The sequence below is a fragment of the Hippocampus zosterae genome, chromosome 3, assembly GCF_025434085.1.
Source record: "Hippocampus zosterae strain Florida chromosome 3, ASM2543408v3, whole genome shotgun sequence".
NCBI classification, from domain to species: domain Eukaryota; kingdom Metazoa; phylum Chordata; class Actinopteri; order Syngnathiformes; family Syngnathidae; genus Hippocampus; species Hippocampus zosterae.
The window spans coordinates 8764036-8788742 of record NC_067453.1 but is presented as its reverse complement, the minus strand read 5'-3'; the positions used below and the strand labels follow the sequence as shown (position 1 = coordinate 8788742).

Sequence of the window (24707 nt, the reverse complement as noted above, 5' to 3'; positions counted from 1 at the left end):
TTGTCGCTGCCACTAGTGAGCTGATTAAAACATCATGAAAACTTAAAAGTACCCTGAGATGGTTGGAGTTTTTTTAGTGTGCTCAAGTCAGCTTTAGTGATATGTATTTAAATAAAATGCATGTGATATCCTTTCATTTAAATGGCTTTGGAATTGAGAATTCAATTATACTTTCCACACTTCTCTCCCGGGAATTATCCTGTATTTAGGGGCCCGCCCTGTATCCCACAAAGTGACTGTTTGCTCGGCCCGACATACGACAGGCCAATGTTGAGTCCGGCTTTTGTTACTATGGCAACCGAGGAAGCAATGCTGGCATTGCGACTAAAGCCGGGTTGACTTGTGGAAACAGAGCCTCAAGCGTGGAAAAAAAGTCACTTCATTATTATTTATTTCTTTATATATGTATTTATTTACTCATGAAAGCAACACTATTCACCAAACTGTGTATATGTGGCTTTTGGACACATCACCAAACACAAATAGTCCAGCTCCACAGCCCCCGGTGAAAAACAAACAAATAAACAAACCCCCAAATGCAGCTCTGTTTATGTTTTTGCTTTGACAGAACAGTACTTGTAGGTTGTGTGGCAGCTGGACTCCAACTATTTTTTTAATGTGGCTTTAGATCTGAGAAAAGTCATGATAGGTTTCTTGAATGAAAAAAGTTTTAGTTTTTCTAGAAATTACTATAAAATGTGCCAGGAGGACATAACATCTGCCAAGCATGGAGAGCGGATGAAACCAGTTTTTTGTGCAGTGTTTATGCATTTCTTTATGATATATTTTCAGACCAGACCTCTACATTATACCAACAATCAACATGAATAAATGCTAAATGTCAAATGAAGGGGCCTGCACAGTGCCCTAAAAACAGACCCTTGCTGATGTATTTTTCAGAAGTCATGCTGACTCGTCTTCAGAAATCTCCTTCAATTATTTTTGCTCTATAGTGGAGTTCAGATTTTGGTCCTTAATAATGAATGGATCATCCGCTATCACTGACCACTATCACTGCAGATATCAGATTCGTGTGTGATTTGTGCCCTCATATAATTGAATCTGGGATCTAGAAACCAATACTGTGTGTTTTTTGCACATGGAAATTGATAGTCAAGGAGAACACACCAACATTGTGCATCCATCTCTGAAAGCTTCTTCCATCAATACTGAGAGATACTGAGCTGAGAGAGTGCTGATACAGTGATGGTTAGCACTGTGTTACTTATATTCCCAGATATCCACTAAGTTATACTCTGCTCTTCCATATTTGCTGTGCTTTTCATATCCCCTCCTTTGTGATCCACTCACACTTCTGATTCTGATGTCATGACTTGTCTCTTGCAGTTGGGTACAGAGTGGACCGCTCCAGGCGAGTTCAACAAATTCAGGTCTCAGTCCTCAAAGTCTGTGCAGTAAGTACCTGTGACATGAACACTTTTTTTCCAAGCAGCCGATTTCCTCTGAACAACTAGAAAGCAACCAAAGGCGAACTTTTGCTCAGTATCAAGAGCGCCCTCCATTGTCAAAAGTAGCAAATAGTCGTCACAAATCTCTGAAAATAAATTGACATGCCTCACTTGGATAGATAGAGAGAGAGAGAGAGAGAGAGAGAGAGAGAGAGAGAGAGAGAGAGAGAGAGAGAGAGAGAGAGAGAGAGAGAGAGAGAGACAGACAGAGAGAGATACACACACGCACACACACACTCTATTTTCTCTTCCGCTTGGTGTGCATACCGGTAATTTAAATGCAACCTCCTCACTAAATGCAGCAGAACGTTTGCTTGCTTAGAGTTAAATAAAAGAAAAAAATGGAAATGGGTCTCAGGGCGGCGGCACGGTTGTCCAGTGGTTAGCGTATCGACGTTATAGTGCAGAGGTCTCGGGTTCAATTCCAGCTCCGGCCTCCCTGTGTGGAGTTTGCATGTTCTCCCCGGGCCTGCCTGGGTTTTCTCTGTGTACTCCGATTTCCTCCCACATTCCAAGAACATGCATGGCAGGCTAATTGAGCACTCTCAATTGTCCCTAGGTGTGAATGTGAGCGTGGATGTTTGTTCGTCTGTGTGCCTGCCCTACGATTGGCTGGCGACCGATTCAGGGTGTCCCCCGCCTACTACCCAGCACCCCCCGCGACCCTTGTGAGGATAAGCAGATCGGAAAATGGATGGATGAATGGATGGATGGGTCTCAGGGCTGCGGTTAGGTGTGGAAGGTGACTTAACTCGAATTTGTCTCCGTGTGAATCCTCACATGCTTGATTGGAACATCTTACCACGAATGTTCGATCTGAACATAATTAGGTAACATCTTGTTTGATGTTCTTCATTTGGGCCTGTGTCCTAGGGCATATATTTATGCTTTCCTGCACAAACAAATGTGGACTTGTTAACAACTACATTTGTTAGAGGTCATTATATCACAAAAGCAGCATTGTTGATAATGGATTTGTCTGAATTTTGAGTTTGCTGCCTCCTTCCCACTTTTCACATTTAGAGGAACAGAAGAAAGGTCAACAACTGTATTTGATAAGGTCAGGAGTGATTTTGTGTCTCCGTGACACAAAGGGCAATGACCATACCAGCATCTGCCATGCTCATTGTGTTCTGTGCATTTATTTCATTTGCATCTCTTTACCCATTTCAAGAACTTTGTTCAGCATCCATGACTTTGATACTGAAAATTGGTCACTAGTGCATAGTTCCAATGGTTTGATCCAGTAATAGGCCTTCAGAATCACATCCATTTCCTCACTGTTGCATCATTGCCCTATTGCAATATTATATGTTTTTCTTATTGTTAAAAGACTATTGGGAGCCATTTAGAAAAGATTCTAGTGTGTAAACATAAATGACTACACCCCGTTGAAAAGTACAAAAATGCATTTTTAAACTCAGCTTTTATCATCTCAAATTTTGTAATTGCCAGTCTCAACAATACATTAAATGAGTAAGTTGATTGATCTGTGTGCATTTAAATCTCCTTTGCAATCAATGGCCCATATTTATGGGAATACTTTGTAGAATAGACTATGCCATTAAAGAAAATGTTTAATAAAAAAAAGAAAGGTTTTATAACAACTTTGTTGTTATGTAGAGTATTCCTTTATTGTTGATGCTGCATTTCTCTTAATTTTTGGTGAGGATCTGACATACTTTTGACATTTACACAGTTCTTGCAAATTTTGTTTATGTTGGTTGGTTATGTGCAGAGCAGGATTAATTAATACTGAAGCAAACATTATTCTTCAAATTTGGTGGAATAGAAATGAATTGAGCAAATTTGCAGTGCTCACATGGACATTTTATCCCATGGCAATTTGCAATATTCTTAAACGAGCACTCTAATGTTCTGAACTGAGACGAATAATATTTTGGATTGCAGAAATGCAGACTCAGACTAAGTGTGATAAGGACAAGGAGCCAAGGAAAAACAATGCAAGGTACAAAAAAACCCTGAGAATACATAAAGGAAATATCAGGTCGTCCAACGACACAAACCCAAAGATCAAGGTCGATAAAAAGGTATAATGACAATACTTACAAAGTTCTATGACAAAACAAGAGTGACTATGAAAAATATTGAAACGTCTAGAATACAACACTTGAAGCACAACAAGCGAGCAAGGTGAACAATCCGACAGAGACTTGGAAACTTGGCAGTCCCTAAATACTTGGCAAGGCTTGGTGGGCAAACGTGGAACACATGTGCCTGCTCAAGGGAAGCACCCTTCAATCCAGCTGGAGCTGAAACACAATCAAAACAAGTCAAGTCAAGTCAACAGACAAAACATGACAAGAAAAAAAATGGCTCATGATTAAAATACGGGCAATACGGTGGATGTCTGATTATCACGTCCGCCTGAGTTACAGGGTTCGATTCCAGCTCCGGCCTTTCTGTGTGGAGTTTGCATGTTCTCTTGGTGTTGCATGTTTTCTCTGGGTACTCAGGTTTCCTCCCACATTCCAAAAACATGCATGGCAGGTTAATGCAACACTCAGAATTGTCCCTAGGTGTGAGTGTCAGCACGGATGGTTGTTCGTCTGCGATTGGCTGGCAACCAGTTCAGGGTGTACCTCGCCGACTGCCCTAAGACAGCTGGGATAGGCTCCAGCACGCCCGCGACCCTTGTGAGGATAAGTGGATTTGAAAATGGATGGATGATTAAAATATGTCACATGAATTTGACTGTCAGTCGCTAGACATAATTCATATATTCATAAAGACAGACATTCATAAAGATCAGTCTTTATGAATGAAAAGTTCATTAAGTTAATATTATCATCAATTAAGATTTTTAAGTCCATTTTTATGTCAATTTTTTGATCTTTTATAGCCGACATATTTTATGTCGACCTGCTTTTATGGTCACCGAGTGAACAATGATCAATCCACACTCGATCGGCCGAACTGTCATTACCTGTCATCGAGTATTGAGTTGTCGTTGAGTTGCGGCTAGCGGCTAGCGGTTAGCTTACCTGCTACCTGTTGCTGCTTCCCGACTTCATTACTCCGGTCCTGCTATGTCGATCAGCTGTGAGTGGCTTGCTTTCTGCTGGTTCGCTCTGTGTGTTTTCCACCACCCATTGGAAGCGCTTCACCAATATGCAGCCACTGAGCTCAAAGTCAACTTTAATCCACACGGTCCACCACCGCCTGCTCTGTTCCAACACCCGGACATCCTTTACGTGCCCCGGCGAAGGTGCACTCACCGGGGCTCACGCCGAAACTATCAGTACGACAACTCCAGCTCCATCAGGTCGTTCTGGTCCACCGCTCGCCGCCCACGGAAGAACACCGGACGCCGTGCGGATGCCTCTGTGTTGACACGCGTCCCGAGGTCGGATAGCGTCGCGGTCGCTCGCAGCTGCACTGCTGTCAAAGTTGGCCTACTGAACATCCGCTCCCTTACGCGCAAGGGCCAGTTCGTCCACGACCACAGACCGTGAGTTTGACATTCTGTGTCTGACTGAGACACCGCAGCAGCCAAATAATTATGGTACTCTTAATGAAGCTACTCCACCGGGCTTTGTTTATCACGCTGTGCCGCGCACGACTGGGAGGGGAGGCGGCCTCGCGATGATTCTGCGCGAGGATTGGAAATTTGCACCTGTAAATGTGCCTGCTTTTTTATCTTTTGAAGCTACAGTTATACAGCTCTCTGGATCAACTCCCACACTGATTGCCACTATTTACCGTCCACCAAAACCAAACAAGAATTTTATCACTGACATTACTACACTCCTCACTCATCTGTATGCACTATCACCAAATGTGATTCTCTTAGGAGATTTTAATATACACATGGACAATATCAATAACTCACTCACCAAAGACTTTACCTCCTGTCTGGACAGTTTTGGTTTTCAACAATATGTCAACTTTCCCACACACAGTAAAGGACATATTCTGGACTTGATCTGCTGTATTGGATTATCACCAACAAACTGTAAAACTGATCTCCTCCCATACACGGATCATCTATTTCTTTCATTCAATGTTAACCTGTCATTTTTCAAATCCAACCCACAACGCATTATACATTTCCGTAAAATCAAGGACATTAACCCGGACAATTTAGAATCACTTATCAACAACCTCCCAGTACTGATGGTCTTTCTACAACAGATGAGTTTTTGACACACTACAATACAAATCTCCATAACATTCTCGATATCCTGGCCCCACTCAAAACCCGAACTGTCTCCTTCAACCAAACAGCACACTGGTTTACCCCTACCCTCAGACAACTTAAATCAAAAGGCCGTCAACTTGAAAGATTATATAGAAAAACTGACTTGCCATTCATAGAGAAATGTACACTACCCACTTTTTCCATTACAAGGACTCAATATCCAAAGCCAAATCAATCTTCTACTCTGGATTAATCAGTTCCAATGAAGGCAACCCCAGATCACTCTTTTCACTCATTTCTAAACTCACTAAACCTGCTGACACTCTTCCCTCACATCTCTATTCTACTGATTTTTGTAATACTCTGGCCTCATTTTTTACATCCAAAATCCAACTTATCCACCAGCAACTCACCCCTTCAGCTGCTCCTAACCCTCCTTCTCCATTCTCCCCGGTTCCTACCCACCTATTCTCTGCATTCACATCCCCATCTGTCCACCAAATCTCCATCTTAATCCAGAAGTCCAAATCCTCTACTTGTCAACTTGACCCTCTCGCTACTGTTTTAGTCAAAGCTTCTATCCCGGCCCTCTCCCCTCTCATCACTAACATTATTCAAACTTCCCTCTCTACTGGCATTGTACCATCCCATCTCAAAACTGCTGCTGTCACTCCCATACTGAAGAAACCTGGCTCTGATCGCTCCGACTTGAACAACTTTCGTCCCATATCAAACCTTCCGTTCATCTCCAAACTTCTAGAAAAAACAGTAGCTGCTCAACTTCACACCCATCTTTCCTCCAATAACCTCTCCGAACAATTTCAATCTGGCTTCCGTCCCCTCCATAGTACCGAAACTGCCCTCCTCAAAATATGCAATGACCTTCTTCTCTCTGCTGACTCCGGTTCACTCGCCATCCTCCTCCTGCTTGACCTCAGTGCAGCCTTTGACACCATCTCTCACTCCATCCTCCTCGACAGACTCTCCTCCATTGGCATCACCAGCATCCCCCTCTCCTGGTTCCGCTCCTATCTTTCTGACCGCACCCAGTTTATCCAGCTCAAACGTTTTAGATCTCACCCCTTTCCCCTCACTTCAGGTGTTCCTCAGGGTTCTGTCCTTGGCCCATTGCCATTTCTAATCTATCTTCTTCCCCTTGGTAATATCTTCAGGAAACATCACATTCACTTTCATCGCTACGCGGATGACACCCAGCTCTACATCTCTACCAAACCTAATACCATACTTCCACCATCCTCCCTAACCAACTGCCTGCAGGAATTAAAATCTTAGTTCACCTCAAACTTCCTCAAACTGAATAGCAATAAAACTGAATTCCTCCTCATTGGCACTAAATCCACTCTAAACAAAATAAACAATTTCTCCATTCCCTTCGAAAGCTCTTCCATCTCCCCCGCCCCTCAGGTCAAGAGTCTGGGTGTCATCCTTGATAGCACCCTCTCCTTCACCTCACATATCAACCACATCACTCGTTCTGCATATTATCATCTTCGAAACATCCACCGGCTCCGCTTTTCTCTCACTCCTCAGTCCACTGCTATACTTGTACACACCCTCGTCACCTCGCGACTCGATTACGGTAATTCCCTTCTGTTTGGTCTCCCTCAAAAAACCCTCCATAAGCTTCAACTGGTCCAAAATTCAGCCGCCCGCATTATCACACTCACACCATACATAAACCATATTACACCTGTCCTCCAACATCTCCACTGGCTCCCCATTTTACACCGCATTCAATATAAAATCCTGCTCCTCACATTCAAATCCATTCATAACCTAGCCCCTCCATACCTATCTGACCTCATCCATATTCCTACGCCTGTCTGCTCTCTTCGTTCCTCCTCTGTCCTCCTCTCTGTCCCCCCTGCTCGCCTCGTCACCATGGGAAATAGAGCCTTCAGTCGCTCTGCTCCCCAGCTTTGGAACTCACTCCCAGCTGACCTTCGTAATGCAGACTCACTAACACATTTCAAAACACATCTGTTTCGACAAGCCTATTCACTCAGACCATAAAGCCATTATTTTATTTATTTATTTATTTTTGTTGTATTTATTTTTTCTTATTTGATGTTGTTTTTAACATTGTACTCGTGATTTTAACTGCTTGTTGTAAGGTGTCCTTGAGTTTCTAGAAAGGCGCCCACAAATAAAATGTATTATTATTATTATTATTAACAATGCCCATGCAAACTCACGTACAGTACTGTACGTTCAGGGCCATTAGAGACTGTTTACAGTCTTCACGTAACACAGTCTTTATCCAGCCTCTGAGTTTATGCCCTGTAGTTATAGATCAGATCTCATTGACAAGCTGAAGTAGCATAAAAGAAAACTAGCCAGAGTGCGGGTCACACAAGAACACACACAAGGGTGGTGAGCATCATTCGCTGATGTTGTTGTGAGAAAAAAAAAAAAAAAACACACAACAACACTTATCTGTTAGGCTTTCCGTTTCTTTTCTCATGCTTTGTAGCATGGTTATTTATGTCACGGATCGCTGGAGATGCACAGCAGCGGCAGTTAAGTGAACAGTGACTAATGGCTTTTGTAAGCCTGAATCATATTGTCAGGGAACGAAGCATTGTGCGGTTGAGGTTTTCACAAAAAAACAATTCACTTGCCTGTCAGAAGGCTCATAGATGCAGTCTCGAGGTGTTGAATCCTTGCCACCCGCTGCGCCACGCAACACCACACACCCACACACACACACACACACACACACACACACACACACACACGCACAAGCGCAGGTTAATCTGTGTTGGACACCTGGAGTCTATTACATGATAACTTTTCATCAATTCATCAATAAATGAGTGATTGTGCTATTGGCCTTTCATATGCCGAACTAAAAATATTTTTTCTTACAAGAGACCTTTAATAATTGTAGTGTTTCATCTTTATAGTAACAGTTTGGAGAAGGCCTTTGTGTGCCATGACTGTGTGCTAATGCGCATAGCAAGGTCCATGAAGGAATGCCCGGATGAATGGATAATTCCCCAGTGTGGGACAAATAAAGGATATCTTATAAACTTTCTACATCCGTGTCAGCGCATGAGGACTGTTGTGAACAAAAGGCATCAGAGCAACCCAAGACCTCTATCAAGTGGTCGGAATGTTTTATGATAGTGTTGCACTTCACCAAACTGCACCGTCTATACAATTGCACAGGTTTTCATTTCATCAAACCAAATCTGACAATGGTGAACACGACATCATTTTGCATGTCCTCTTCTGAACCGGATCTGTACCACAATCAGAGGAAAGTGCAACAGTAAAACAACAATGGTCACAGGAAATGAATGCATAAAAAGATGAGAGGCAAACTGTTTCCAATGAATTGAGAAGAGAAGCTCAATTTGAAAGTGTGCATTTTAAATCGATTCCATTGTTATTTTTGTCATTCAAAGACCGTGACGGTGACAGTGAAGTGAAGTGATAGTTTGGCACTGTCTGCACTGGGTCACAGGCAACACTTTAGCTGTCAGTTGAGGAACCCAGATAAGTCAGACAACAGTATCTCTGTTTTTTGACATAGCAGTCGGAGCCTTGGGCTACAGAGACGGCATTGACTGTTGGCTAAAAATTTCCATATGTGAATGTACTTCGTTGAATACTAACTTTGCATCTTCGTCTTCATTTATGCAACACGGCGGGATGGGATTGACAATTAGCGGAAGATCAGAGGGAATGTTTTGTAAAACATACTGGAAAGCAATTAGCGCTGACTGAATCCTGAGCCAGAGTTGCAAGGGGAAAAATAATATGTGATCATTTGACAGCCATTTGCAAGCATGGTGGATTTCGCCTGTTCGTGTTCAAGAAGTGAAAATGAAAAGCAGGAGCTGACCTATGACTGTGGCGTGCTGAGGAGCAACAGCAGAAGAGCATTCCAAGGTTATCTGTGATGCTGAAGCTGGCATTTTGAAGGAGTCCAAGAACTGGGGGAAATGGCATTTACGCCCGACCCTCCTCAGACATGTGGGCAATGATGTGACTTCTTCCCTTCCTGCATTGTATGCACGCGTGTGAGTGTGCATGCACTCTTGAATCCCCCTCTGCCTTTCTACTATCTTCCCCCTTCTTCTTCTCCTGTCTTTATCTTTTACTCCCAAGCATTTTGCATCCTGCAAACATGGGATTTATTTTCTCAACGATCTTGTCGAAAGTTGGATGGAGAGCTTTTTTCCCAGTCAGTAGCAATGAGTGAAACTGAAAGAAGGGTGCTTCTTGGTGAGATATCACTATCTATAATAGAATCATTGAAGTTCTGGTGTAAAGAATTGAGCATGTCAAGGGGACAGTGTAATACCTTCATGGGTTGTAATAGGACTGCTGATGGAAATTTTGAGCAAGAACAATAATATGAACACAAATAACACAAGAACACAAAGGGCAATTATTAAACATACCGTAATGTAAGCATCTGAACTACATGTACGTGTATTCAGATTCAGATTTTGTATGTACGTTCACAGACATCCTCTGTGTGTTGCGTGGACTGTGTACTTAATCTGTTAAAATGTTTCCTGTCATAAGAATGTGTACACGGGAATGGCCATTCAGCAATGCGAGTGTCCTAGTTGTTTTTTTGTTTCTGTTTTTAGCGCTAGCTAGCCAAGTCAGCAACTTTTTTTATTTACGTCTAATCGCGGCGCGGACACCCGCAGCGGTTCTTCTTGTTTTACGTTGAGAGGGAAGAAATTTCATCGGTGCTGTATGTTACATTTCTCACATTGTCCCACTCAAAGTCATGGGTTGAACAGACTGAAAGTTGTTTCTGGTTGACTTCTTTGTTCTGTTCTCTTCTCTTTTGGCCTTGGTTGGTTGCCTGCCCGTTACGGCACATGAGGGAGTCTGGTGACACGTCACATTGTCTGTGACAGTTTGCCGATTTGCATAGTTGCTTGTGTGCAATCAGGATGTCTCGCCGCTGTTGATGTGCATCTTTTTAGACTGTGAAAGACTGCGTGACGTCTGGTTGGCAGTAACGCATGAGCATCACCGCATATTAATGCGGGTTGTTCTGGCCAGACGTGATCAGAGACAGTCGTGACCATGCTAAGCCACTTATCTGAAACCAAATTACTTGTGGCAGTGTAGGCAGTTATGGAAATATCTCTGAAGTACCGAGGTAGCGTGAGCGTGTTGTACAAATAAATGTGTACTTATGCAAGTATACAATAGCTGTGTCCGGATCTGATCACGTGATCGAAATGCAGTGAGCATCATGTGATTTTCATCTTATTGGGGACCTGGGCCACATGATATTTTTTCTTAATTTTCTGAAATTGTATCGTGACCAAATAATCCAAGTATTTAATCATTTAAGTGTTTTTATTTTTGATGGGGGCAGTGTAAAAGTCACAGTGTGACTTTTAGAGCCTCGCACACGCACAGAGGCACGCCTGCCAATGCACATTCTGCCTCCACACTGCAGTAGAGCACAAATTGTTTGAAGCAACAAGGAGAGACAAATGATGTGTGGGTAAGCCAAAAGACATGTTTAAAATAGCTTAAGTCTGCCTTGCCGAAAGCTGTCTCACTGGAAGGCACAATAGTTGGGAGAGCGACAGACAGGTGAGCAATTGTGACGAATTGTCCAAACGACCTAACTTCAAATAGAAGGTTCAGAAATGAACCGAATAATATCTTGGATCTCATAATTCCAGGCTCAGACAAATTGCAATAACCAAAATTATTTATTTTACAGAAAAGCGCACCGATAAAGTACAAACAGAAATCGCTGGACAAAATGAGCCAGGAGAAACAATCCATAAACGAAAAGCGCTTGCAAAAGGCAAGTTACAAGAAAAAAACAGAGAATACACAAACAAAATCTTAAGAGTCCAATAATGCAATACAAAAGATCAAGAGAAGCCCCCCAATAAATAAATAAATAATAATATACTAAATAATAATAAATAAATAATAATAATAAGATACTAAAAACAAGGAACTATGAATGGGATTGGGAGTTCGAGAAAAGAACACTTGAGGCACACCAGCAATCAAGGTCAATAACCTGACAGAGACTTGGCAACTTGGCAGTCTTTAAATGCTTGGCAAGCAACAGGTGTGCCTGCTGGAGGGAAACGCCCTTCACTCCAGCTGGAGCTGAAACCCAAGCCAAACAGACATAATATGACATTGTGGAAATTATTTGTGGTTCCCCACCGGTTACCATTTAACCATGAGACCAGAAATTACTAGTCTTGTTTGTAGATGAGAGAAGTCACGCAAGTTCCCATCAACTACGTAACTGCATGCACTTGTCATTTCAAAGTAAATCCAATTATAAACACAAAATATACACAATTTTGGAGAATGACTTTTTTAAATAACAGAAAAAAGTGAAATACTAATACTAAATGATGAATGAAATGGATACATGTACTGTTTAGTTCTACATTAACTTGTTTTAACACTTTGTTTTTTGAGACTCTTGATGGCATATAAACGACAGCAAAGTTGGGAGAAGAACAAACAGAGTGTATTGTTTGGCAGGGTAATCCACCATTTTTGTATACTTTGCTACGAGTTCCCTCTTAAATCATAGGGTGCTACTTGTCTGCTTTATCAAAGGGAACTTTCAATCACTTGCAACTTTCTTTGTCCCCCGCGGTGGCTTATTGAACACAAACTGCTTTCAAGATGCTTCTGATGAAATCGTGGGATGACGCTGGCTCAAGAAAATGCTCAATAAAGTTGTGCGTGTGCACGGGATGCTTTTTTTTGGGGCTACATTCCATTTGGAGTTTTTTACCCGCACAAAAACTGAAAGCGAAATTGTCAAAAAAAAAAGAAATCATATTAAAATGAGGGCATACAAAAACCGATGTTGCATTGTACTACAAGGTATGCAAAGTCAAATTCCAAATGCATACGAGTGTCTTTTGCCCTGCACATACCTCTTATAGTGGCAATCGGCGTGCAGCATTGAACAATTGTGAGCACACTTACGAATGGTTCATTTGTTTCAAGGTCAAGGAAAGTGTCATCAGAGGTAGGATAACACTCAGTCTTACTGATGAATTTCAAGTTGCAGTAGCACTTGATAATATTGCTTCTCACATATGCAAGACCCCCAGGCGACAAAGGCAGTCCTCTCACTTTGGCCAGGAATACAAAAACCAAAGTGAGAAAAGCTGAATCGGAGGTGTGTTGAAACACCTTGTTGTAATGCTGAACCCCTTGGCAAACTGGGTCGATAGTTGTGGATACTTGTGGATACAGAAATGTACAAGAGTCACATTGAGAGAAGGCACAGGCGAGATACGGATGAAGTGGAGGAAGGGGGATGAGCAGCAAAGACATACGGAGGCTGCAGGGGGGAGCAGCATGCTGGATTAAAGCAGTGCATGAGAAATGGATTGAAGACACAGTGAGAGGGTGAGTAGGAGAAAAGTGAAGTTTGTGCATCTCCTTGGGGCAGCTATAAACACTGCGATCACGACTGTCGAAAGGAGGAGGCGGCTAAATCAAGGGATGGGGTGGCAAGTCAGATAGCATTAATTAGAAAATGAGAAAAGTGCTGAGGCCGGAGGCTCATGTGTGCTGACAGGGAGAGCAATGAAAAGACAGCTGGTGGTATTTTTTTTTTTTGTTTTTTAACAAGGGCAGAAAGTATTTTGTCTCACGCTGGCACAGAGTGGGGGGCGCATAGTATGTGTGCATGTGTTGTGTATGCTTGTGTGCGTGCGAGTGTGTTTGTCACTGTGGATCAAAGTGTCCCAATGACCTGTGCTCTGGGTTTTATATCTTTGGCAGTAACAGCCTAACAGCTGGTTTTCACATTTTTTTCAGCTAAAGAACACAACCTCCAGACTTTTCAGAAAAATACCTTTGACTTCACCTATGAGTGAGCTCTGTCTCCATATTTTTTATTTTATTTTTTTTTGTGTGTAACTAGCATTTTTATTATTTCAACCACACATAGGACCATACAAATCTGAACATATGAATACAGAGGACGTCGTTCATTTCCACCCGTGTTTAGTTTCCATTACAACGTCCATGCATGGCTGTAACGGCCCTTTTAACATAGGGACCAACAAATGACATACAAAACTATTTGGGGGAAAAAAAAGAAAAACCAAAAAAAACACACACAAAAAAAACAAAACAAAACAAAAAAAAAACCCTACAACTAAAAATAGTAGAATGTTGTGATCAACAGTGACAGGTGTCCCTTATGTTGGATTTATATCCGGAATCTATAGTGACCTATCCCGATATGTGGTGTCATTCCCTCATTCATTTATTTTTGTACTCCTCCCATTTTTCCCATCTCGTTTTAAACTTCCCTACTTGGACCCTTAATATGTATGTGAATCTTTCCAACTCAAATATTTCTCCCACTATTTCCAGCCACAGGTTCTTTGTTGGCGGGTCAGTTTTCAACCATGTTCTTGTTATGGCCTTCTTGCTGGCTACCAGCAACACTTTTACCAAATACTCGTCTCTCGGTAGTACATTACCTTGATTTATATCGCCCAGATACATCACTAAGGCGGTCTTTGGTATTTCATAACCGATTATCTTTTTCAGTTCTCTCCAAACCTCTTCCCAATAGCCTTTCAGCCTTTGACATTTCCAAAATATGTGTGCATGATCTACCGATCTGTCCTGTCCACATAACCGCCAGCACTTACTCTCCCCTTGTTTGTATTTCCCGGTCATCCCTGGGGTTATAAACAACCTCATAATATTTTTCCAACCAAACTCCCGCCAACGTCTCGAAGCGGTTGTTGATTGTTGTATCCTGCATATATTCAACCATACTTCCTCCGTTATCTCGGTTTGGAGTTCCTTTTCCCATTTCTCTTTTACGTACAGAGTCGAATTCCCCTTGTTCAACAAGAGCCCTTTGTATAGGGATGAAATCACCGTACTCTTGCCCCCTTTATATGCCTCCATCATTACCTGTATTACATCATGTCTTTCAGTTGTCGTGCCCATTTTTATTTCTTTTGTATAGTAGTCTCTAACTTGTAGATACCTGAAGAGGTCGCTCCTTTCTAGATCAAACATGTCTTTCATTTTTTGGAAGGTCGGTATCTCCCCCTTTTCTATCATCGTACTTATCGCTGTAATACCTTTTCTTTCACATCTTTTGAAGCCATAATCTTTCCCTGGTTGAAAGTCCTCATCATGTGATAGCCACCTTAGGATCTTCACCTCCTTTTCTAATTTATTTTCTTTTACTATGGTGAACCATGTATTTAAAGTAAATTTTGTTATTTGATCTATCAAGCCCTCCTTTACCCGAAATAATCTTCTGTCCCCCAGCAGTGGTTGAGTCAGGTATTCCTCGGCCATCACTTCTATGTCTTTCCATTTTGCTCTATACTCTCTGTTACACCAACATGCCACTGCTCTGAGTTGTGCTGCACGGTAGTAATCCTTAAAATTCGGTACCGCCAATCCTCCCTTCTTCTTGGGCAACTGTAGTGTCGTCAACCTGATCCTCGGTCGCTTACCCCCCCAGATGAATCTTGAGGTCAGTTTATCCCATTCTAGAAATTGTTTCTGTGGTATGGGTACCGGCAGCGACTGATAGAGGTACAGCAATCTCGGCAGTATGTTCATTTTGACCATTTCTATTCTAGAGCTCAAGTCTAGGACATGTGTCGACCATCTCCCCAGGTCCGCCTTGATGGCTTGATTATTCTTTGTATAGTTCGTTTCAAACAGTTCGTCCATGCTTTTCGTGACGTACACCCCTAGGTATTTGAGCGTCTCACTGTCCCATTTTACTTTGTATTTTCCCTTCATCAACTTTGATGGTGTGTAGTTAAGTGCCAGGATCTGCGTTTTTGTCACATTAAGTCTATATCCTGAGTAACGTTCATATTCTTCCAATTGTTCCATCAGTTTAGGGAAGCTCTCTTCCGGTTGTGTTGCGTATGCTATCAGATCATCGGCAAACAGGCTCAATTTGTGTTCTGAGCCTCTCAGTTCCATGCCTTTGATGTTGTGATTCTGTCTGATTACCTGGGCTAGAGGTTCAATGAAGATATTGAATAGTGTTGGTGAGAGGCAACATCCTTGTCTGGTCGACCTTTCAAGTGTTATTCGGTCCGTCAAGCTGCCATTCACTTTCACTCTTGCAGTTGGCCCGTTATACAGTGTCTGTACAACTCTAATCGAATCTCCGTTGAAGCCGAATTTTTCCATGACTTTATATAGATAGACCCACCGCACACTATCGAATGCCTTTTCTGCATCCATGCTCACCAACACTGCACTCGTTCCTGCCTTCCGAATCGCCTCCACTAAATGTAAAGTTTTTCTTATATTATCCTGGGCCTGTCTCCCTTTGACAAAACCCGTCTGGTCTCTATCTATAATATCAGGCATGAAAGTCTCGAATCTTTTGGATATGATTGAGGTATAGATCTTATAATCAACGTTAAGTATGGATCTTGGCCTGTAGCTACTACATAACTCTTTACTTTTACCCTCTTTGGGGATTATAGAGACTATTGCCTCTTTCCATGACGGTGGAATCTTGCCCTCCTTCATGGTATATCTTAGTGACGATAGCAAAAGGGGACGTAATTCCTGTCTAAATGTCTTGTAAAACTCTGAGGGGAAGCCATCACTACCCGCTGCTTTACAATTTTTCGTTCCGCTGATCGCGATCTCCAATTCTTCTGCAGTAATTTCAGAGTTCAGGGTTTCATTATCTTCTTCCCCTATTGATGGTAATTCCAGGTCCTCTAAAAATGTTGCAATACTCTCTTCATCTGCAGCATCCGGTTGTGTATATAAAGTCTTATAATACTGTCGAAATGCTTCCTCTATTTCCTTCGGTTCTTTTAATAATTCATTCGTTCTGGGGCACCTAATCTTGTGAATTGTGTTTAACACTTGTTGTACCCTTAACCGTCGTGCCAGTAATTTACTTGCCCTGGACCCACCTTCATAGTAAACCTGTTTCACAAACCGTGCTCTTTTTTCCACCTCCGTTAATAGTATTCGATCTACTTCCTTTCTGGTGTCTGTGACCTTCATAAGTACCTCTGAGTTTTTTGTCCTTTTATGCTAATCTTCAAGTTCTTTCAGTTCTCTTGTTAAGTTTTCATATGTCTCTTGTCTTATTCTTTTAAGCCGTATTGCATGTGCTATAAGTTTTCCTCTTATTACTGCCTTCAGAGCATCCCACACAATATTTGGGTTAACTTCTCCATTGTCATTTTCTTCCCTGTATTTGACTATATCTCCCTTTATTTCTTGTACTAATTCCTTGTCATTCAATAAACCTACATTCAACCTCCAAATTGTAGATCTCCTTCTACTGGTCAATTTCACTGTCATATACACTGCGCTGTGGTCTGACAAATCTGTGACACCAATTCTGCAGTCTTCTACCCTGTGTCTATCCTCTATCTTCACGAAAAAATAGTCTATTCTAGCATAGGTTGCATGTGGGTGAGAGTAATGTGTGTAGTCTCTATGTGATGCGTGTGTATCCCTCCATACATCGATTATCCCTAGTTGTTTTATTTGTGTGTTGATGCACTTAGTTATATGTATCCTAGACTTTCTTGTGCTTGTTGTATCAAAGTCATGGTTTAACACCACATTGAAGTCCCCTCCGCATATCAAGAGCCCTTCCATTTCTACAGCTATGACATTGAAAAGGTCTTCAAAAAAGTTCCTTTCACTATCTGGTGGAGCATAAACATTGATTAATGTGACCTTCTCGTCTTCCATCATCCCCTTGACCACTATGTACCGCCCTTCTCTATCCTTTATTTCTTTGTCAATTTCAAATTTCACGGAGTTCTTCATTAATATAGCCACCCCTCTCCTATGGCATTCTTTAAAACTATAGTATGTATTAGTGTACCCATACCTTTTCAATTTTTCATGTTCTCGTGGCGTCAGGTGTGTTTCTTGTAAAAAAATGACCTGCATCTCCTCCTTTCTTAATTTTGTCAACACCTTCCCCCTCTTTACTGGGTTGTTCATGCCATTCACGTTTAATGACACCACCTTAATGTCTCTATGTTGAACCATCAATCTTTTTGGAATATCCTATATTTACCCCCATGCCCCGGATCACAACATACATACTAAACACTATAACCATAAAACATAAAAAATTGTCAACATCAATCAAAAATTGAGTTTCCAAGGCATTCAGGGATTCCCTTTTCATATCCCCTTTCCCCTGTTGGTGGATGGGGGGTAAAGCCTCTCCTAGTGAGAGGGCCCCCCTAGTGGCAGAGATCATCTCCAGTGCTGATCTCCCTAGCTCACTACAAAAGTCCAACAATGCAGTTCAAGAGCTCCCGGCCGGAGCTTTGTATATTTTTAAACATTCTTTAACCTACTTCAGTGGATTATTTTGGGAAAAGAAACCCCACCCTTCAATCAAATTACGTTGCTCTATATAACCTTCGTTTGCACCCGAACATTCATAGCCAGTCGTCTGATTTCTAATTATTTAGACTCAAAGTTGCTCCCCCCTTCGAAAACTTAACAGCATCCCCACACGAAATTCGTTCTTTACTCACCAACCGTTGAACCCGGGAGATTAAAAAAGTTATGCGGATTCCAAAAGTCCTTTGAGAACAGCTGCATTCCTGTCCGAGTTCTTTGTTCCGCAGCTTTTGTCCTTCATTCCTTGTCTCGTCCAAATTTTCTCGCAATTATCTCTTGGTCTTTGTCCACTTGCGTGCTGCCTCCAGTCTCTGTTGTGTCGTCGGGTTCTCTTGTCCAAGGCTCGGCACCTGCCACCCTCTCATCCGCATCGCTTCCGCTGCCTCCTGATTGCTGTTGTATATCTTCACTCCTTCAGTCCAGTGGACCCTCAGTGTGTCCATCGGGGCTTGGAACCTAATTCCCTTCTCCTTTAGAGTTTTTTTAAGTCCAGCATATTCTCGACGTTTAGCCGCCACTTCTGTCGCGTAATCATGGTCCCAGGTCACTCTGTTTCCCTCCACTTGGAGCGGCGTTCGCCAGGCTTTCCTGAGTACGTTTTCTTTGATGTTGAATCTCAGGAAGTTTACTATCATCGCTCGTGGTGGTTTGTTCAATACTGGTTTTGGAGCTAGCGCTCTGTGCGCCCTTTGTATCTCCAGTTGAATATCTTTGGGGATTCCCAGCTCTTTATGGATAAGCTTATCAACATAGTCGATTGTGGAATCTCCCTCGACCCCCTCTTTCAGTCCCCAAATTCGGATGTTGTTCCTCCTCGACCTCCCTTCCAAGTCGGCCACTTTCTGTTGGAGCTTCCTTTGTTGTTCGAGTGAGTCAGTGAGAATTTCCTGTACCTCTGTACTCCAGTCCTCCACATCACCTGCTCTTTCTTCCAGCATCTCAATATCCTTCCTTTGCAACCGGATGTCAGCGTTCACGGATTCGAGCTTTCTGTTAGTTTCCTCTCGCAAGTTTTCAAGTCCTTGTTTCATCTCCTCCATTTGTTTGGCGATTCTGTCCAATTTGCCGTCCAAATGGTGTTGTCCCGTGTCCATTTTGGCTCTTATTTCTCCGAGTCCGCTCTGTAGATTAGCCTGCAATGCCGACACCCAGGCAGGTTGATTGTCGATGTCGCGAGCTAATGCTATGTTAGCAGTAGCCGCTAGCGCCGATCCCCCTTCACCTTCGTTGTGCGTGTTTTCAGTCTGTTTCTCGCTCTTCTTCTTCTTTTCCTTTCCCTTTCCAGGCAGAGCTTTGTTCATATCCGTCTTATCATGTGTTCGGATCGCTGCCTCCGTTCTTTTGTCGCTTTTTTTCTCCGTTTTTTGCTCGTACGGCCGGGAGCTCCTCGCGTTTGCTGCTTACCCTCTCGTGGTCATACCGGAACCTCGTCTCCATATTTTTATCCTCCATTTAATACTGCATTCAAGATTTCAGAAGAATAGGAACCCTCAAAGCACAAACCAGAAAACGTCTGATGACTCTGCAGCACATTTAATTGTTTTTTCCAACTGTAGGACTTTGTGGAAGTTCTTGCCAACAGCTTGGCTTCACATCGCCATCTTCCAGGAATCCAAACGAAATATATAAGGTGGTGCAATGGTGCTGGGCTTGAATACCTTTTCTCAGGTGCCCGAAATTGACCCCACGCAACACAAATGTGAAGCAGTTTTCAACAAACAATGGGTGTACAAATAAAGGAGAAAGCAATAGGTTCAAGCATTGTCAGTTAATACGTAAGTTTCAGTTCAGAAAAAATCAGATAATGCTATTTTGGGAGTAGTGTACAGTGATACCTCTACTTACGAAATTAAGTGGTTTTGGAAGAAATGTTTTCACTAGAAAATTTGGGAAGTTGAGACGCGTTTTCCACGTAAATGCCCTAATTCGTTCCAAGCCCCCCATAATTCAGACATAAATGTTTCCTAAAGCATGAAAAGGCATCAAAATATGGAACAAATACATGTTACATTTAGATTATTGCACAATAAATGAGAGTTGTGCATAATGTGGAAAAAAACAAAGAATAAAATGATGGTCATTGAATTTTTAATTCCATTCTCATCATTTTTTCTTGCATGTTCTCGCTCAGAAGTGGTTTTTGCCGGGCGTTTGGTCACATAACGATCCAAGGACGTTTGCTTTTGTCGGCTTGTAACAATCCTTCAAAAATGTCCAGGGCAAACTTGTGCATAGTGAGCGATCGCCCGACTGGTGAACACTTTTTCTCGGGATCTACATTTAAGTAAAACTATCGTAACACCTCATGGCTCGAGGGGCGAATGGCGAGGACGCTGCAGAGACACATATCTATCCATCTACACACATAGACACATACGGTAGAAGTCCCTCTTAGTCAATGGGATGCCAGGATGATGCTCGTTATTAGCCAATGGCAGGGCAGCTATAAGTATGGTGCGTTCAGGAAACTCGGACCTGTAAGTAATGGCCCATACTGTATTTTTACCATTCGTATCTCGAAATTTCTTTCGTAACAAGAGGCAATATTTTCCTGCTGAGACGTTTTGAAACTTGAATATTTCACATGAAGAGACGTTCGTAAGTAGAGATATCACTGTATACTTTTGTTCTAAGGAATAACAAAGTAGATACAGTTTCTCCACGTTTGATTTACAATACAATACAATACATGCTGATTTTAGAATAGCATGTTCAGTTAGGGCCCCCAATTCATTTGCATAATGGGAACAAAAGCTATGATCAGAATTAGATTTGTCCTGTTTTTTTTTTTTTAAATTCAAACCCTGCTACTGTTCTGAACCAACCTGCTGTGAGTAGGAACTGTGATTCCAAGTTGTTCATTGTTCATTGCACTTTTGCACCTTGTAGCACGTAGACCACATCTTTCAGGAATTTCTGGAATACAGCGTGGCTCCAAGAAGAAACACTCCAAATTCGGCTAATTACTCCGGAAATTAGACTTTCGTTCTGCGTGCTCCTCTGATCTATGGTCGCATGAAAACAGCTTTTCTTTTCTTGTCCCATCATTTCACTTGCCCTTCACTGGTTCTTTTCTCGCTTCCTTTTCCGACACAGAGCTGTGAATCAAATCATGTCTCAGTGAGATGTAATAATTGATGAAATGAATGACGAATTTGTTTCGTCTAAATGGAGTGACAGATAACATTGCTGTTGTGCAAGCGCTATATAAATCAGCATGTATTGTATTGTATTGTATTGCATTGATTGATTTATAAGTTTATATCATTTAATCATTTGAGTCCATTTCAGTATTAGTTATTGTATTTGTTGTTGTTCTTAATACAATAATAATAATACTAAGCAATGTCCAATTTTCTTTTGTCTTGAATTACTTTTTTTTGTAAAGACTCCCCCAGCGCCCGATTTTTTTTTTCTTTTTTCAGTGACCAATACGGATTTTTCTTGCTTTTACACAAGGGTACCAAATGTTGAGCCTGTGTGTCATCTCCCAAATCCATGTTATCATACTTCTTGCGGGTGGTGGTGAACACCGACAAGTCTCCACTGAAGAGATTCGAGGAACAACTAATTGCATATTAAATTTGAAATAATGGGAGTGTGAAGACATTGCAATCTTGTAAAAATCAGTGAGACTTGCTTTCCTTGATAAAAAGGATATTTTGTTTTACTCCTGACCGGCTTCACGACATGACATTGATTATAATGCACATTTGATTTAGTTTGGGCGTTTCCTGGTCTCTTGCTGATCAGTGTCTGCCTCGCCTATAGGCTTTTGTCTTTGGAATAGAATATATTAGGACACTGTCATTAAAATTAAAATTAAAATAAAAAAAACATGCAACTCCAACAAACATTAGTCAAGCTCTCACAAAAAAAATGTTTGTAAAAACTTTCATTTCTGCCTAGTATGTGATTGTGTGTCATTTTTTTAGCATTTTCTGTTCTTGCCTCCAAATCCAAAAACAGAGTTCATCAAAGAGGATGAGCTGGTTTTTGTTTCAGCTGGAAGAGAGACGAGGAGAACAGCATCAAAGAAAATCGAAACAAAGAAATCAAAAGAACTGAAAAATTCACTACACAGTGAATCACTTGGAAACAGAGACACAAGCAACAATGAAGTATCAATTATTTTCCTTGAAATATCACGTTCCAAAAATGTGTGGTAGGTTAATGAAACACTTGAAATTGTCCCTAAGCGCGATTATGAGTGTACCCTGCAAGTGGCTGGCAACCAGGTCAGGGTGTCCTCCAGCCTTCTGCCCAAAGAAACCTCAGCAATTGTTGTGTCAATAGTTAATTTCACTCCTCATCAAAAAATGTACGTCTTTGTAATGTTCAGTGTAATCTTCCATGAGCAGGAGTCTGAGAATTTAAAATCTCATGGACAAAATAACACAGACCCTTCAAGTTCATTTTTTCACTTTCACTCGCACTTTGTCCTTGGAAGAGCTGTTGTTTTTCTTTAAAATGGTCCCCAACAGAACATTTTTTTTTCCTTGAGGTTAGTTCCTTTTTTGACTTTACACAAGAAACTACCTGTACATTGTAAATTCCATTCTACCTTCTGCTGCTTCAAACTTATTGACTTCTGATATAATAATTAGAGTAGCCTAGACATACATTTACATGTCCAAAATGAAGGTTGATGACCACATGCTTGTACACTAGCCTTTAGAGTCTGACACTGTTTGCTGGTGCGAAGACTGATACTAATAGATAATATGAAAGGATCATCTTTATGCACAGTCATATCATTTTTATTTTTTGAACCCCCCCCACCCCCAAAAAAACAAGGCTGAAGCAAATACTGTAACGAATGTCCTTCTACATAATTTTTTATTTTTCAAAAATGAATCATCATCATGAGGGCGGCCCGGTAGTCCAGTGGTTAGCACGTCGGCTTCACAGTGCAGAGGTGCAGGGTTCGATTCCAGCTCTGGCCTCCCTGTGTGGAGTTTGCATGTTCTCCCCGGGCCTGCGTGGGTTTTCTCCGGGTACTCCGGTTTCCTCCCACATTCCAAAAACATGTGTGGCAAGCTGATTGAACACTCTAAATTGTCCCGAGGTGTGAGTGTGAGCGTGAGCGTGGATTGTTGTTCGTCTTTGTGTGCCCTGCGATTGGCTGGCAACCGATTCAGGGTATCCCCCGCCTACTGCCCGGACACAGCTGGGATAGGCTCCAGCACCCCCCGCGACCCTAGTGAGGATCAAGCGGTTTGGAGGATGAATGAATGAATGAATTATTGTATTTGGACCCATCCTCGTGAATGTGTTCTTTGTATATTTATCACCCACAAAGTTTTCAATTTATCAACCCAATTTAAATATCACACAGTTATTGCTGCCAAGGGTGGCACAACGCATTATTGGGTTCAGGGGCAATTACTTTTTCACATAGGCACAAGGAAGGTTTGGATTTTTTTCCTGTCTAAATAAATTAGATTGGCATTTAGAAACTGTATTTTATATTTTCTTGGTTTGATGAACTCAACCTTTGTGTGCGACTTATCTGCAAAGAATACAGAAATCAGGAAGGAGGCAAATAACTCTTCACAGCGCTGAACGTGTTATACATTCAGCTGCGTCACCGCTGCGCTTGCATTTTTAATCGAAGCTGATAATTTCACAGGTGACAATTCATTTTCTGACTCTTATAAGAAACACTGTCTCTCTCTCTCTTTCTCCTCTCAGCCTGATGTCATCTAGACGCTACTACTTTGAGATTCTTCACAAGCAGGATGACAAGGGCTCGGATCACGTGGAGGTTGGGGTGAGTGAAAATGAAACGACACATTAATTGATCTCCTTTTGGCATGGGACGTCTTTTCTTCCCCATTGCGTATGGGGTGGCTTGCAGATGCCTTGTTTCATGTTTGCTGTGAAAATTAGCATTTTTCTCTCAGTGGCACTTTGCAGCGTGTGCAATGACATGTTCGGCATATAAAAAATCCCCACGCATCTCTCAGTCTTTTTTGGCTCCCTTTTCAGCCCTTTTGGAATTAATGTCTGGTTTTCCAGTGTGATAATCATGAACATAGACTGAAATTAAACTTTACGTTGATTTAATCGAGTGGATCAAAATTGGTCCATACTTTGTATTTAATGCAGAATTGCTGATCGACCGTAATGTCATAATTTGCACACTCTTATCAGTCACATCATTGATCGGATCCGCGAAACAAGACATCAACCACTTCATTCACTTCAGGGTGGTTCTGTGCTGCCATATTATATAAATGAGCCTGGAAGCGAATGTATATTTAGCCTTGTCTCACATCTTGTTAGCTTTGTGTTCGGAAGCGGGTGTTCTGACGCCTTCGACCATCCAATTACCAAGTACTGTAATAACATTCTTGTAGAGTTTCTTTTTTTTTTTACCAATAAAACGTCCAAACACCATTTCGTTTTATTCCCCCAAATAACTAGCTACATAATGTGCGTTATTAATTTCATTTTAACATCTATTTAATTTCAAAAATAGATTACATCACTCCTTGTAAATTCTGTGAACTTCCCACACATATTCAGCCACTCACAGATGCAACCAGCGGGCAGGCGTGTTGTTTGAACAAACACGGAAATAGCTCCATTGTTGACGAGAGACACTCAGCGTTTGCTACACAAGCATACGTTAGATACTGTGCGTGTGCGTGTGTGTG

The 24707-nt window shown here is 41.7% G+C and overlaps 1 protein-coding gene across 1 annotated transcript in view; it reads left to right on the top strand.

Moving 5' to 3' along the window:
- The window catches only part of b4galnt4a (beta-1,4-N-acetyl-galactosaminyl transferase 4a), a 209985-nt gene that overhangs the window by 148604 nt on the left and 36674 nt on the right, over nt 1-24707 (top strand). The window contains exons 7-8 of the mRNA XM_052060029.1: nt 1348-1415; nt 23740-23818. Of these exons, the coding sequence (XP_051915989.1) occupies nt 1348-1415; nt 23740-23818 (147 nt within the window). The remainder of the gene's footprint in view (nt 1-1347; nt 1416-23739; nt 23819-24707) is intronic.